This window comes from Eschscholzia californica, unplaced genomic scaffold, assembly GCF_041429995.1.
Source record: "Eschscholzia californica isolate CP2 unplaced genomic scaffold, dmEscCali1.0.p SCAF_1, whole genome shotgun sequence".
Classification (NCBI taxonomy): domain Eukaryota; kingdom Viridiplantae; phylum Streptophyta; class Magnoliopsida; order Ranunculales; family Papaveraceae; genus Eschscholzia; species Eschscholzia californica.
The window spans coordinates 8,463,352-8,480,076 of NW_028238198.1; the positions used below are offsets into that span (position 1 = coordinate 8,463,352).

Genomic DNA, 16,725 nt, shown 5'->3' on the forward strand with positions numbered 1-16,725 from the left:
CGACCACCATCTTTGACCACCACCTCCTGCCCACCACCATTTTCCTCTTTTTGTTTCTTCTTCCTCTCCTCACTCTATCTCTTTCTCTCCATCTCTCTCTCTTTCAGTCTTTCTCTCTCACACACAATTCCGACGAAAGAAAGCTTTTCCTTCGCCAGAACAAGACCGCGAGAAGGGTTTCGCCAAACCCTCCTCGAGGGTTGCATAGGTCGGTCGACCACGAAATGATTCGTGGTCAACCGACCACAAACTTTTCGTGGACAGTCGGCCCACTAAATGTTTCGTGGTCGATAGACTCACGAGATCTCGTGGGTCGGTCGGTCACGAAACATTTCGTGGGCTGACGAATATCCATGAATTCTGAAACTGTAAGAGAGAGAGTTTAGGGAGAGTGAGAGTAAGACCGAGTGTTAGGGTTTGGTGATCGGAGAAACCGAGATATAATGAGAGAGAAAACGAGATATAGTGAGAGAGAGGTAGTGAGAATGATAAAGAAAGATGGAGAAAGAGAGAGGGATAAATAGAGGGAGAGAGGGAGAGAGAGAAAGTTGCAAATGATGATGGTGGTGGCCGGATTTTGGTGATGATGGTGGTGGCTGGATTCCGGCGACCCTTGGCAGAATGGAGAAGAAATGGTCAATAAATTTGTTTTCCCCCTAACAATTAGAAAATTTATTGGTCAACTAAAGTAACCGATTTTTGACAAAATCTTACACACGGAAGCTATTTTGATTTCCCCAAAGCGCTGGCCTAATATACTTGTCTGGCTTTATGTTACTTTCATGTTGTTGGATTTTAGGCCTTTCACTATTAGATTAACTTAGGCGGTTATCGTGCTTATAACATCTTCATGAGATATCAATGTCTTGTGACGATTAACGTAGATCATAGTCGATTTTTCAAAAAAAAATTTGTTAGTGCCAAATAAAGATTTTCTTTTTTTAATATTATATGTTGATTAACAACTTAAAAAAAAATGACATCTTTTTCGAACTATTTGACCAAAAGAAAAAAGTATTGCCGAAATGCCGAATAAATAATTACAGATTTGTTTACCATTTTGCATGATTTCTTTACCTCCCCACAACAGTAACGTGTGATTACTAGAAGAAGGAATGAATGAAAAATTCAAAATCTTGATCCTAACAGGAAAAAAACCATTCAAAAATAATAATGTAAAAAAATAATCTATTTTTTAACACTTTTTAAACCGTTGACAACATATCATATTTTTTTTCACAATCCCTTTTTTTACCCTTCTATGTTGACAACATATACAACTATGTTGTTATAAACTGTTGACAACATATACAATTGTATCGTTATAAATGGTTCGCAACATATGCAATAATTTCCTGACTTGTTGTAAAATGTTGACAACATATATAGTTGTTCTGACTTGTTATAAAATGTTGACAACATGCATAATCATGTTGTTAACAACATAATGCATTTCTTTCAGCCCTTCTTCAACTCTCTCTCTCTCTAATAAACCGCCTTTCTCTCTGTAAAAAAAATAAATAAAATAACCGTCTTTCTCTCTCTTCAACCGTACTCAGATCTACGTCTCTTTCTTATGGCGAAATGAGGACCCTTTGCCGGAACCCTTTTATGTTTCTTTTCTAGTTTGTTCTCCATCATTAAATAGTTTCTAGGGTTGTTTTCCTTCTGAAATTGGGTTTCGAGGGATTGTTTTCTGGACTCGGCACACATCGATTCTTTCAATTTGTGAAAGGATTCGAAAGATTTAGTAATAGATTGATGGAGTGAGAGAGGAAGAAATGAAGAGAGATTTGGGATTTCTAGGGTTCAACAAGAATTGAAACAACAACATTTGGCTGTTTGAAGCTTTTGAATCTTTGGATCTATCAAGTAACAAGCCTAAACAGATGGACTCAAAGACTTGTTCGACAGTGATGGTGGTGGTTGGCCTTGCGATTTACACTCATCGGAGGTTGTGGTTCTCTCGGTTGGAGCAATTTTAGTATTAATTCTATATTTTTTGTCGACCTTTAGGGTCTTTTCATTCTCGATCTTCCGGATCTTTTGTCGACCTTTAGGGTCTTTTGTTTGATTTTGTGTCTGGTCAGTTTCTTTCCCTTCGTGTGGCACTTTACATTCGAAAGTTCATTAAACTTGTCGTATGTAACTCTCATGTAGTTCTCAAAGAAATAAAAATATCATCCATGCAACTTGTGCTTGAATCACTTATAAATGAAATATGATTTCACTTGGTTTCAAAAACAACATAATGCATTAGTCAAATATTACTTGTCCGCTAATGGGTTTGTTAAATAAAAAGAATAATATGCATAACATTTTAATTTTTGCATAAAAAATGCACCAGTCTAAATGTTTCTGTCAAAGCAAAACAAAACATGCGAAACCATTTTTTTCCTTTACAAGACAAATCGGATATAAACTTTAGCCTAAAAGTTAATGTCAGTTTGTGTGTTGTCAGATGCAAAAGACAAAATGCAAAACATTTTTGCAAAATAATTTTTGAGTTGAAACGAATTTATTCAGAAATTTACAAAATTGTTGAGAGGATTTGTTCACAAATTTACACAGAGTGAAGTTGGATAAAAAAACATCAGACAGAAAAACATAACTTAAAACTGAAAAATATGCCCAAAATAGCATTTCAGATAATTTATACAGAACTTTTAAATATGTTCAGAATATTTTCATTTAGGGAAGCAACAGACTACTCTGTTTCACCATCTATCCCCATAAACATAACTACAAAAATTCTTTAGGAGTTTAGACAAAAAACTAACAGTTGATGTCTCTTCAACCAGTTTAAGCCAAGGCAACAAAACCAGTGATATTATCGAGCGTCGTCTGGTTGAATACCTGGTGACGCTCATCGAGTGAACTGAAATGGAGAAGGCCCACATGTGTCTGCACCGATATCAAACGATATCCCAGATCTGATGGTACCTTGTTCAGTTCTTACATCCCTGAAAAAATCAACAGGCATGGTGTTTCTTTGTTCTGAACCAAGTTGTCCTATTGCTGTTACTGTTTCTCCTTCTATGGCGTTGTTCCCCACCATATTTCCTATGTACAATGGGTTATTTCCTTTCTTCCCACGAACAACCTTCAGATAAGCGAAAAACGGGGACAACTCAATGGAATCAGATTAGATGTTATTTAGTATCAACAAGTTAGATGTGATGATCATGAGTTCTACTCACATATTTTCCAGAAGTCTTCTCTTTATAAATCATGAATAGATCCCCTGTTTTAAGGTTATGCATTTTAACAAAATCCCCTGGATGAGAAGATTAAAACCCAACCATTAGAAGTATTAGAGAATCGAAGAAATGAAGGGCAAGCTTCAGATATGTATATACATATTTAGTATGAGTTTTTACGTGCCTGTATTTTCCATTACATACATCCTACTTTTGTTGTTTGGCCAAAACCTGCAAACAAGAAGAATCGGTCAAATTCTCGACTGCTATGAGATCCAAACGATAACTTAAGACTGTGAAGGATGGGTCAACTCATGTACCCACCAAATAGAAGTAGAAATAGGTGAAGTTTGTTCTTTTTCTCGTTATCTAAATCTGACTCGGTTGACTTGTCTGAGTCTAAATTGTCTGACTCAAATGGACTCAAAATCAATCAGAATCAGCCATTCAGACGAGTCATAGAACATCAAACGTTCTGAAGTATGACTCGAGTCAATTCAGACCTCGCGTCAGATTTCATAACCGACTTACAAACAAAATTAAAGATTCTTATTTTGAATTACTGGGAACATGGACAAGGTAACTAGGTCATACATTTTAGGCTAAAATCTTACTGGCAAATCTTTAATGCTTAAAAGTACTTAAAATAGACATACCTGTACTTGAATTTCCATTCAACTGAGTAATTTAGGTCATCCATTTGCAAAATAAGTCCATCTTTTGCTTCTAAGGGTGGAAGATTTGTCTCCGCCTCCCTCTATAAAAAGAAGCCTACATATTAGTATTATATAGTACAGCCGAACTAGAAAGACAACTTCTAAAAGTATTAGCCTAGGTTTTCTTAGAAAGTAAGATATTATCATACTTTTGGAATCACAATTCTTCCCAGGTTTCCGACATCTGTTTTCCGCAACTCTTTCTGCACAAGTAACACTAAACCCTTGCCTTCAATTTCCTGAAACAAAGCTAACGTATTTGCTTGAATTTACAGATATCAATGGCGACATAATTTTCAAACAATAATATACCATTGTTTTAGTTTTGGAGAAAACATACCTTGTCATACTCAGGGCTATAAGAACTTGCTGGAGGAAGAGACCTAATGCATGACTCTGTTTCAGTTGGAATCCATACAGGCCTTACGTTTGAAACAACTTCGGATGGAGTATTTTGTGGAGCGAGTGGGTACCCATTCCCGGCCGAAGGTTCTAAATTGGCATATCTGTTCACATCCAATCCTATAGCCATACCATTGTTGATTGAGGATGCTGGATGGGCCATCTTCCCTTGGTGCCTCGGCACTGAAGCATTCCCACCTACGGAATTTCCATCCCAACGACTTTGTGATGTAGCAAAGTTATTGAGTTCTCGATAATCAGATGCTTCATTTTTTATGGGAGGAGTCAGGGAGTAGTTCGAAGGTATACTCCTAGCAGATATAGGAATGAAAGTATTCTGGAAAAGTGTTTGAACAGGTACATAACCAGTATGAAGGACTGCAAAAAGAAAAAGATGACAATTTTAAATACTAAGCTGCTGGAATCTTGAAGATGCAAAGATATTGGTAAAACTATATAGAGATTTGGTAAGAAATATTTGATCGGATCGACAAAACTTCGCATTCACGACATGAAAAGTGGGTAGTTCCATATTCTTGTCCGTGTGCCTAAATCAATTCGGATCAGGGCTTTTGACTAAACCTCCTCTAATCTCATCAGAGGCTTAAGCTAAAAGGTCTTAAGGAATCGACAAACCAGTGAGAATATCCCACCAACAAATACGTTCAGTCAAGAAATGTGATTGGCTCTTCAATATGAAAATTTTAAGTGTTACCTGGATCTTGAGAAGCTCCACCGGGGAGTTGGCCAAATAGGGTTTCCATATGAGTGGGATAGCAAGAGTTGGCGGAAAATTCACTTTTCCGCTTCAAACTTGGTGTTCCTTCACTTGAAACATGATTGTATGGAATATACTGAAATTGGTAAGGATTTTCTACAGGTCGCGGAGCCCAAGAATTAGTCAGCCTAGTAAGGTTTGTAACCTCAGACCTGCTGCCATTGAAACCTGAAAAAGACAAAATTGATGAATTATATTCATTATCAATTTGATGCAAGATGAAGGAAGTTGCAAGTTAAGAAGCAATCTTAGTCATGTTGATCAATCCAGGGTTTTATCTTAAAACTGTCTTTTGTGATCTAAAAGTGTTGCGCATATGTCACCTCTAAGTTCCAATAGAGGGCGAGAGACAAACTCAATGAACTCATCTCTATAATTGCTCTTAGCACTATTCCACATTACCTCGCCATCAAAAATCCTAGATAAGTCTTGAGCAATACCTTACTCGCAAGTCAGTATTCAAGGAGAGTTAGAACAATAGTTTCACATGTTATATGAGCTAGTAATCCAAGGATGGGCCATTAGTTTGTAACCATAACCCTACTTGGTGGGAGAATGCCGAGTGACTCCAGACCTACCGTTGAGGGGAGTTACAAGCATTATCTCACATTGTGGGTGACGCCCCAGACCTTAGCAGTTAAGGATATCGTCCCCACTTTTGCCACCCCAACCCCAATCTCACAGGGTACAGGGTTTAGTTCTCGGCGAAGACTCGACGAGCCCACACAAAAGGCCTCGCCACTTACCAAGCTTAAGCGCACACATACAACCCAGTGTCAAGGAGTAAAATACGAATAGGCACTATCACGTATTACCCATGCGGCTCTAATGCTTCAAGGCTAGTACAGGTCGAGCACAAGTTAGCCTTTCCTCATGTTTGCCAAGTAACCTTGACTATAGGCAAACAATATCCCTTGGTGGCGGAATAACACAAGAGATCCAAGTTTACTTAAAGACTTAAGAGACTAGCAAAAAAGCTCAACTTAGACCACTCTAGCACTTTGGCGGAAGGAATTCTTCTATTGCCAAAGAACTCTCAAGTACAGATGCATACAAGCACGCTTCCCAAGTCACTCACACTTTGGGCTCTCTTGCTTGGATCACTTCTTGGAAGCTTTACAAATGAGGGTGTTAACAGTGGACAGACAAGATTACACGACCCTCACAATGGACAGACAAGATTACACGACCCTCACATGGAAATTTCTAGAAACCTTCTAGTGCTCTTGATGCTCCATGAACCTCTAGATACTTCTTCTCCAAGGCCGCCCATTTATGTGCCAAACCTAGCCCAAGTTCAAAGCTTGGCCCAATATGATGTCCTCTAGCCCAATTCAAAGGCTCCACCAAGGAAGGGGTGTCACCTATGCCCCCTAGCCAAAATTTTATGGGTGTGACAACAAGCTCTGAACACTCTCGCGATATGGGACTATAACATTGTGTGACATTAACATTTGAAAAGTAGATTCCTCTTCCAATCCTTTCCTTGCAAGTCGGTTTTCAAGGAGAGTTAGGCCGAATGGATTCCATCAATGGCAACCATATAGGGTCTCTTAGAAGACTAACACTCCCTCTTCATACCTATGACACTAAGATCGAAATATCGTCCAAAACATCTAGAATTTCTAGCACCAAATAGATTTCGAATGTCGTTTTGTTTCCCTAATAAGTTGTTTATTCATTGAGATCCTATATCAGTAATTTGACTACATAATAGGTCAGTAAGATCATGATGCTCATCTAAGTGATGGGTTTTAAGAATGTCTTTATCATAGTGACTTACACAATTCACATTTACCCAAGTAAGAAAGATTAAGCTGAACTTCTGAGTTTCATATATATATATACCTGATTGTTGTGATTGTATCACCGGATTACTCTGTGCATTGTTCATCATCGGAAAGGCATTTCCGATGGCTGAAGAAACAGAATTTAGACTTGGAATTGGAACTGAAGATCTTAATAACTTCCTTCTATCACCAAATTCATAACCATTAATAACCCTTTCTCCATATTCAACAGTTTTTGGGGTTTCTCCCAAAAAATCATCACTAACAAACCTCGAAAATGGAGGAATTTGATGATTAAAGCGCCAAGGATTAGACCCTGAACCAGAATCAGATGAAGAAGTATTTGAAGAAGATGATGAAGAAGAAGATGGATTTGGAGATGAAGGAGGAGAATTCTTGTTAACCCCAGAAGAAGAAAATTCATTTCCAATAAAACGTCTCGGCATTGAAACCCTAGAAATTTTCAAAACCCCAGATGAAAATTTCTGGGTTTTATCCTTTTCCTCTGTATAAGAAAACACAAAATGAGAAAAGATAAAAACCCAAAATTCTGATAAGAAAGAGATTAGGGTTTGAATGAAATTAGTCAATTAGTACTAAATTGGAAGGAATATTTGAAGACATTGAAATCTGTGTCGACGGTTGTGATATTGAATTGTGAAACGTAAAAAAGAGCGTTTTTGTTTTCTGTATTTGACATTACTTCCATTCTTTTGTTGTTTCATTTAATTTTTATCACTTTTTAGGGTTTCATTTTTGTGACATAAAAGGATAGAATGAATACTTTCTCTCTCTAAAAAATATATTCTCTCTCTCTCTACTCTTCTGTATCTCTACTGGTTTTTCTTTTTCTAGAGGTTTTGAATGAAGGGAAGAAGAAGAAAGGTTTGAACTTTGAAGAGAGAGAGAAGTGAGTGAGAGTGAGATTTAACTGTTGGTTGCTGTGGTTCTGAAACGTGGGTGAAGCTAACAGCATGCAAAAGAGACTGACACGTGTATTTAGACGGCGGAAGTTACTAGGTCCCACTTATTTATTACTTGGCCCATTCCAGTAATGACGATGAGATTGAAATCGACGGTGGTGATTGATAGTAGGAGAAAAAAGGGTCAAAGCAGTTGAAATACACGTGGCGAACATGCAGGTTGTTTCGTGTTAATAAAGTTATATCCGTTGATATGGATTTTGTGGGTCCTGAGGTGATTATCGTAGGGTGCATAACGCTTATCGTCATCAAGACAAAAGTTTCTACTTTATCAGGTCGATAGTGGTCCGGTTGTGCCTAGCCTAGGATTGGATAAATGACCCCCTCGATTGAGCCTGTGAACGCCCGAGGTTTGAAACGGTCACAATTTGACCAACTGGCTAGAATTAATGGACACACATTGATGGCGGCCATCCTCTATTGGGACTCACGGCTAACCCGACAACAGGCCCAACGGCCTAGAGTTTTATTAATATAAGTTTCCAGTTTGTTATTTCCATGTTTAGAGTCTTAGCTATCAAGGAAAGTAATATTAGTATTTATCTTATTTCCCTCTTTGAATCCAACTAGGAAAGTATAATCTCTATATAAGAGAAGTCCCGTCTGTCTTGTAGATCATCCAATTGAATTATAAAACAAAACCCCTTGATTGCATCTTCTTTCTTTACAGTTATTTTAGTTAATCTTTAGTTGTTTATCGTTTCTTCTTAGTTTTGTTAATGAGTTCTACTACTTTTACGCATCCGCAACAATCTACATCAGCTGGTATCATGAACCTCCAAAATCCAGAAATTTTTTAACAAACCACCCGGAAAGGATAAAGTGTTCAAATCACGACTTACAATAAACAAAAAAGTCTGTGATTTCATCATCGATAATGGTAGCGAAGAGAATATGATTTCCCAACGTCTTGTCAATGCTCTTAACCTACCTACAACTGAACACCCAAACCCGTATAATATTGGTTGGATTTCTAATAAAAAAGAATTATCGTTCCAAACCCAATGCACGTTCTCGTTCTCCATTGGTTCTCACTACCGTGATTCAATTTGTTGTGACGTCGTGGATATGGATAATTGTCATCTTATCTTCGGAAGGTCATGGATTTTTGACATTGACGCCACTTATCATTGTCGGGCTAACACGTTCGAGTTTTCTTGGCTCTAACGAAGTCTCAAACTATTACCATTGACGGAGAAACTTACCACTTCGAATGGAGCAACCGGGATAACACCACTACCAAGTTAGCCCCCACCACCACATCGCGACAGCACCTTCACCGACACGCCACCATCAACACCGACCACACAGCACCATCGTTCCAGCAGATCCACTATCACCGAACCTCACCAACCACCGAAACAGCAAACCAATCCAACCACCACCAGCGAAACCAAACCTACACCACCACCGAAGCAGCAAACCGATCAACACACCACCACCGAAACCAAACCCTCATCACCACCGACTCCACTACGTGGTTTCCTACTAGCTACTAAGGATACATCAACCAAAGAATTCACCCCACACCCATCGATTAAACCACTTCTTGATGAATTTAAAGATCTCATACCCTCCATCACCCCACCTTCTCTTCCACCTTTACGTACATCCAACATCAGATTGACCTTATCCCGAGAGCAAATTTGCCAAATTTACCTCACCATAAGATGAGCCCTCAGGAACATCAAATACTCCAAGAACAGGTAGAAGATTTGATGACTAAAGGTTTTATTCGAGAAAGCCTTAGCCCATGTGCGGTACCAACCCTTTTGGTTCCTAAGAAAGACATGACATGGCGTATGTGTGTTGACAGTAGGGCTATCAACAAAATTACAATTAAATATGGATTTCCGATTCCTCGCCTCGCGACATGCTTGATCATCTTACAGGAGCTATCATATTTTCCAAAATAGATCTCAAAGCAGGTTATCACCAAATTCGTATTCGCGAAGGAGATGAATGGAAAACGGCTTTCAAAACAAAGGAAGGCATTTATGAATGGTTAGTCATGCCTTTCGGTCTTTCTAATGCACCTAGCACGCTTATGATGTTCATGAATCAAATTCTCAAACCCTTCTTGAATAAGTTTGTGGTTGTTTACTTCGATGACATCCACATCTTTAGTAAATCCAGAAACGATCACTTAGACCATATTAAAGCGGTTTTTGAAGTCATGCGATGGAACTCTCTATACATGAATGTTCCAAAGAGTTTCTTCTTCTTAGAGGAGGTTTATTTCTTGGGATTCATTATCAGTAAAAACGGCTGACCCCGTTAAAGTCCGTGCTATTTCAGAGTGGCCAACTCCGTCCTCACCATCCGAAGTTCGAAGTTTCAATGGTTTGGCTCCTTTTTACAGGCGTTTCATACGGGACTTCAATACAGTTATGGCACCACTTACCGATTGTTTAAAGAAAGGCAAATTTTCTTGGGGACCCCAACAAGATGAGGGTTTTGCAACAATTAAACAACGACTTTGTTCTGCACCAGTGTTGGCATTCCCAGATTTTTCCAAACTCTTCGAGGTTAAATGTGACGCTTCAGGCCTTGGTATAGGAGCAGTTTTATCTCAACATAAAAGACCTATTGAATTCATGAGTGAAAAACTGGGAGAAGCAAGACGCAAGTGGACTGTATATGAGTCCGAATTCTATGCTCTCTACCGAGCCCTCCGTCATTGGCAGCGCTTTCTCATCGGGGTCGAATTTGTCCTTTATACGCATCATAAGGCTTTACAAACCTTAAACGATCAACGAACCGCCGATCCGATGCATATGAGATGGATTTCATACATCCAACGATTTAACTTCGTTATCAAGCACAAATCCGGGTCCTCTAATACCGTAGTCGACGGCCTTAGTCGCCGCGCTAGCCTCTTAACAACCATGACGGTTCACGTTCCGGGGTTCGACGTCATCTCCGACCAATATAAGGACGATCAAGGTTTTGGTACAATTTGGGATTCTTGCAGTCAAAACCGTTAATCAGGTGAGTTCTTTATCTCTTCCGGTTACTTATTTCACGGAAATCAATTGTGTATTCCTATTTTCTCTCTCCGGGAACATATTATTCGAGAATTACACAATGAAGGACACGTCGGACGTGACAAAACATTCGCTTTGGTGTCTGAACGATTTTATTGGCCTAAGCTCAAACGGGACGTCTCCCGTATTGTTGAACGTTGTTATACGTGCCAGACTAGTAAAGGCAAAACTCAAAATTCGGGCCTTTACATTCCCTTACCAACTCCGGTTACTATTTGGAAAGATTTATCTATGGATTTTGTTCTTGGACTTCCTCGATCTCAAAAGGGACGCGATTCGATTATGGTTGTCGTCGATCGCTTTAGTAAGATGGCTCACTTTATTGCTTGCAAGAAAACTCACAATGCTTCTAATATAGCCAATTATTCTTTTGGGAGAATGTTCGACTTCATGGTTTACCTAAAAGTATAGTTTCGGATCGAGATGTAAAGTTTCAAAGTCACTTTTGGCGTTTTCTATGGAAAAGACTCAATACTAAACTTAACTTTAGTAGTGTCGTGTCATCCTCAAAGTGACGGGCAAACCGAGGCCGTCAACCGTTCTCCTGGTAACTTACTTCGTTGTATTATTAAAGACAAATGTGTCAATTGGGAAACGACCATTCCTCATGCGGAGTTTGTATAATAGCACTATTACTCGCACGACTAAGAAGGCACCATTTGATATTGTATACACCTCTCGGCCGAAGCATGTGGTGGACCTTGTTCCCCTTCCATCGATTGACGATTTCGACTCCACCGCCAAGTCCTTCGCCTCTCGTATTCTCACGTTGCATAATGAGGTCCGCAACAATATTTCCTTGGCTAGTTCCGCTTATAAGGCTTCCGCCCATCGGCGTCGGGTTCATAAGGATTTCAAGGAAGGTGATTCCGTTATGGTTTATATTTCGAAGCAACGAACTCCCGTGGGTTCTTTCAAGAAGCTCGGTCAGAAGAAATTTGGTCCCTTCAAGATTCTTCACAAAATCAACGATAATGCGTTTGTTATTGATCTCCCTTCGGATTTCAATATTTCCAACACTTTCTATGTTTCCGATATTTATCCGTTTCTTCCAGATGAGCCGATTTACGACAACACCAACTTGGGGACAAATTGTTCCACGGAGGGGGAGTATGATGGCGGCCATCCTCTATTGGGCCTCACGGCCAACCCGACAACAGGCCCAACGGCCTAGAGTTTTATTAATATAAGTTTCCAATTTATTATTTCCATGTTTAGAGTCTAGCAATCAAGGAAAGTAATATTAGTAGTTATCTTATTTCCCTCTTTGAGTCCACCTAGGAAAGTATAATCTCTATATAAGAGAAGTCCAGTCTGTCTTGTAGATCATCCAATTGAATTCTAAAACAAAACCCCTTGAGTGCATCTTTTTTCTTTACAGTTATTAGTTAATCTTTAGTTGTTTATCATTTCTTCTGAGTTTTGTTAATGAGTTCTACTACTTTTACGCTTCCGCAACAATCTACATCACACATACACGTTGTCTGACGTTTAGTCCGACTCCGATCTTTTAAGTGTTCTCCGACTATCACCTATATCCATATATGTCTATCTATATGAATACTCAACATTTGCGGGTTCGGATAGACTATGGATATTAAAATTTTCTAAAGTGTCTGTTTGTGTCCAGTCGGCTGCCATCATGGCCAAGAAGCTTAGGTATCTGAACTGTCCAGTCCGATAAAAAGTCTGTCAACGAGAACTCTGTTCAGTTCGATTTCGATAATCCAACCTTAGTTGTGTTGTAGTGTAGTGCATGTACTCGATTGTAATTGAAATCAGATTTTTAAATAGTTGAAATGGTCGGGTTGTGATATTGATATGACCGATAGAGACTTTTTCGAATATCAACAACTAAAAAAGTTACGAAAAATTGACAGGTTTGAATATCTAAACGTTAAAGAATTAATATTTAGTTGACTTGATTCGATTACCCTATGAAGCCATCCAAACAAAGAAGAGTTGCACCAAATGGAAATCCAACCTTAAAAGATTAAAAGAATTTACGAACTTTGTCACTACGAAGAATAAACAAACCACAAAAAACAATAGTAGATTAAACAATCACACAAACTAAAGAGATGTAAGTAATTCGATTGGTGAAACTACTCCACGATGAACAACGGCGGTGGACGATATGTTATTTAGGGCTTTAATTTAGTTATTTAGTTTGATTCAAATGGTTATTTTTGAATCAAATACTCTTTGGTCCTAACATCAGATTTACCATTTCAATCTATTTTATGTCATTAGGGTTTATGTTATTTAGGGTTTAGGTTATGTTGGTTAATTTAGGTTTCAATCTATTTTATATCTTGGTATTTCATATCTAGGTTCCGAAAAAAAAGTTATGTTATAACCACTTCCATTAGCCTTCCCAAGCAATGTGGCGATGGCCTTGCAGGTGAGATTTCCCATACTGTGTCAACAAGCCAAACAGAAAACCATGAACAAGAGAGAGATTTAAAAAGTAGTTGTTAAATTTACGATTATATAAATAATCGGAGATATGATAAACATGAAGTAAAGACACGATATTTAACGTGGTTCGGTCGGATACTCAAGACCTACATCCACAGAGAAATTACTTCTTTATTAATAATCACCACATGCAATTGTATGTGGGGTTGATCGGTTACATAACTCGACGATTTTGAATCTTAGAATCCTCTCCTATTTATAGATGACTTAGGGTTTAGGGTTTCCTAGTTTCTTATTACTAAACTAGGAAATAATACAAATTCTATCTAATATTACCATTAGATAGTTACAAAAGATATTCTGAATATAAGAAACTAAATCTTCACATATCTTCAATATATCTTCAAATATCTTCAATATTCTGAATTCTTCTTGATCGTCGGATACTCGGATCTCGTCTTCTCGATCCGTCGCGTACATACACGTGTTACACACGTATATTATTTCTGCAACTTATCTTGACCGCCGGATCTCCTATTTTCGATCCGTCTTATGTAACGTATCCTATTACCATTAGATAGTTACAAGAGATATTCTGAATATAAGAAACTAAATCTTCACATATCTTCAATATATCTTCAAATATCTTCAATATTCTGAATTCTTCTTGATCGTCGGATCTCGTCTTCTCGATCCGTCACGTACATACACGTGTTACACACGTATATTATTTCTGCAACTTATCTTGACCGCCGGATCTCCTATTTTCGATCCGTCTTATGTAACGTATCCTATTAGTAGTGTTTCAAATTCTTGTCAACCGAATAAACTGACATTCAAAAATGTGTTTGTTACTCATTCTCTTCTACCATTGAACGATATAAACATATAGTTTTGAAGGTTGAACCACAACCAATGCAATTGAAAAGTAAGCTGCCAAAAGGGTAATAAAAAAAATCAGATCATTTATGGATTACAATTGGTTAATAGCTAACCATTTCAGAGTAGGTGCCCAGATGTGAAATTTGGAATGAAACCCTCTAAATCCAAGTCCAACAATCCAAGTTGCTACACATTCATTCTATGAGAGTTCCATTTTTCACATAAGTGGGCGAACCAAAAAAGCAGTCAGTATTTTAAAGAGAAAAACTGGATTTTCCTCATTATCATCATCAAGAGCTCACTATTTAGAACCGAATAGACACAGAGTGTTAACTGAAGTGACTGGACCAATTGAAATCCTCCCAAACCCAATAACAAAAGCACCATTTGCAAGCCTATACAAATATCCAGTAGAGACATCTGGTTCTGGAGACACAAAAAAAAAATATCAAGAAAAGAAGAAAGTTTTATTGTATTTATTGATCTAATGAAGTAATATTCCCATATCAAACACAAAGGATATCTCCTTCCCAATTCATATTTCCCTATTTGTAAACAATATATTAGTTTCCATCCTTTGTAATTAGTTTCATCTTTTGTAATTATATTTCCTAATTCTGTTTTATTCAATTATGCTAAGTTCTCTCTTTGTAAATGATATAACTACATGAATACTCAATCAATAAAGTTTACCTTTGATTCAATTTGTTTGTGCTGGAGTTATTATTATTATTATTATTATTATTATTTTCACATGGTATCATGAGCACAAGGATTTTTTTTTTCGTAAATATCTGGGATTTCTCGTCGTTCATTATAACTTATCTCTCTCCCAGCACTCAAAGGTCAGTATAATCTCTTCCATCCTATCATTATTTTCCTCATTTCCTTCGTTTTCGTCTTTTCTTTTATCAAAATCAGACTATTCAAAATCTGATTCGGCTACTGTTCAACCATTTTTTGTTTTCTCCTTCTTCCGGAGACTCTTTACAGCCAAACCCTAAGGGTTCTTTGGCTACCACCGGCACCACCCCCTGCCACCGACTTACCTTCATAGTGACTTTCCGGCAGCGATCTTATTTCCCTTTGGTCCATTCGACCTAGGTTTATCCCTAGCCGCACTTTCTCTCACTAGCTTCTTCACAGTAGCGACTTCACTGTCACTTCTCTTACTAGTTTTGACCTTGGTTTATCCCTAGATACTTGGCGCCTGCTAGTCCTCCTACGTGACTTTCCCGGCATCGACAAATACTTTTATTTGTCACATTTTGCTGGACTACATCTCATTCGTGACATATTTTCATTTGTCACTATTTTCCTTTCACACCTTAATCATTTTGACTGTTTTTGGCTATCCTTAACACAAAAAAAAAAATTTTTGGTTAATGCTGCCAATATATCACTTATCTCCAACTATTTGTGACTATTACAAAATCGTCTACTTCACCCACTGCACAATCTTTTTTGATGCCATTTATTAAGTCATTGACTGACCCTCTTCTATTCACCAGCCACCTCACAGTGATTCTTGTGTCAGCTACATTTATGATATCAATTACGATATTAATCTTTGTGTCAATTGTAGACACATTTCCCAGAATGCATCATTTGTCGACAATTACCATGTCATCATCATTGTGGTTGTTACTCGTCATCCAATTTTTTGGCATTTCGACAATGTCTCTCTTGTCAACTATAAACACAACATTATTTTTGTTCTCATTATTTTTCAATTTTTATATTTCCGATTTTTCAAATCGCGATTCTTCTTTTTTTAGAAACATTACTACAGTATGTTCTGACTTCATTACAAAATTCTTAAAAGTTATTCTCTTGAGTTTTTCAACTAAATTTTGCCGACCCATGATTTCTATACCTTCTTGTTCATTGAGAACGATTCTTTTCCCTGGCACAAATATTGGTAATCCTAGCCCTACGGCTACGACACTTCTCTCGGGAACTATTCTCTCCATCCACTCTACTTCGTGGATTATCGACAGTGGTGCTTCAAACCACGTCTGTTTTTCTTTACAACATTTCAGTTCTTATGAACCTGCTCCTCCATCAGTTTATGTTCAGATTCCTGATGGAAGCACATTATTGGTTACACATATCGGTAAAGTGGTATTTTCCGAATCTCTACATATCGATAATGTTTATCATATTCCAAACTTCAAATTTAATTTGATTTCTGTACGACAGTTATGTAAATCTCTACATTGTCTTGCGACTTTCTCACCTTCTCAATGTGTTTTTACGGACACCGTGACTACTCGCCTGATTGGTCAGGCTGATGAAGTTGGCGATCTATACATTTTACGCCATAAATCTTCAGCACTTACTCTCCATAAGTCGATTGACCTTTGGCACAGACGACTGGGACATCCTAGTTTGGATCGCCTCAAACACTTATCTCAACGATTTGATTTCATTCGCTTTGACTCAACGCATGACTGTACAATTTGCCCTATGGCAAAGCAATCTAAATTGCCTTTTCATAAAAGTA

At 38.0% G+C, this 16,725-nt stretch overlaps 1 protein-coding gene across 1 annotated transcript; it reads right to left on the minus strand.

Moving 5' to 3' along the window:
* Nucleotides 1–2,612: 2,612 nt before the first annotated feature.
* On the minus strand, nt 2,613–7,808 carry LOC147563836 (uncharacterized). The gene is made up of 8 exons (XM_086641142.1): nt 6,945–7,808; nt 5,034–5,264; nt 4,257–4,696; nt 4,066–4,155; nt 3,857–3,957; nt 3,385–3,431; nt 3,201–3,277; nt 2,613–3,103 (listed from the first exon to the last, which is right to left on the minus strand). The coding sequence occupies exons 1-8, from the start codon at nt 7,330–7,332 to the stop codon at nt 2,867–2,869; spliced, it is 1,611 nt and encodes a 536-aa protein (XP_086497268.1). The 5' UTR covers nt 7,333–7,808; the 3' UTR covers nt 2,613–2,866.
* Between the last annotated feature and the right edge of the window lie 8,917 nt (nt 7,809–16,725).

Bases quoted from the DNA above. Each gene is read 5' to 3' on its own strand.
- LOC147563836 (XM_086641142.1), bottom strand. From the start codon at position 7,332: ATGCCGAGACGTTTTATTGGAAATGAATTTTCTTCTTCTGGGGTTAAC. The intron at 5,265-6,944 runs GTATATATATAT...TGTCTTTTTCAG, and splicing joins GATACAATCACAACAATCAG to GTTTCAATGGCAGCAGGTCT. The intron at 3,958-4,065 runs GTATGATAATAT...TTCTTTTTATAG, and splicing joins GAAGAATTGTGATTCCAAAA to AGGGAGGCGGAGACAAATCT.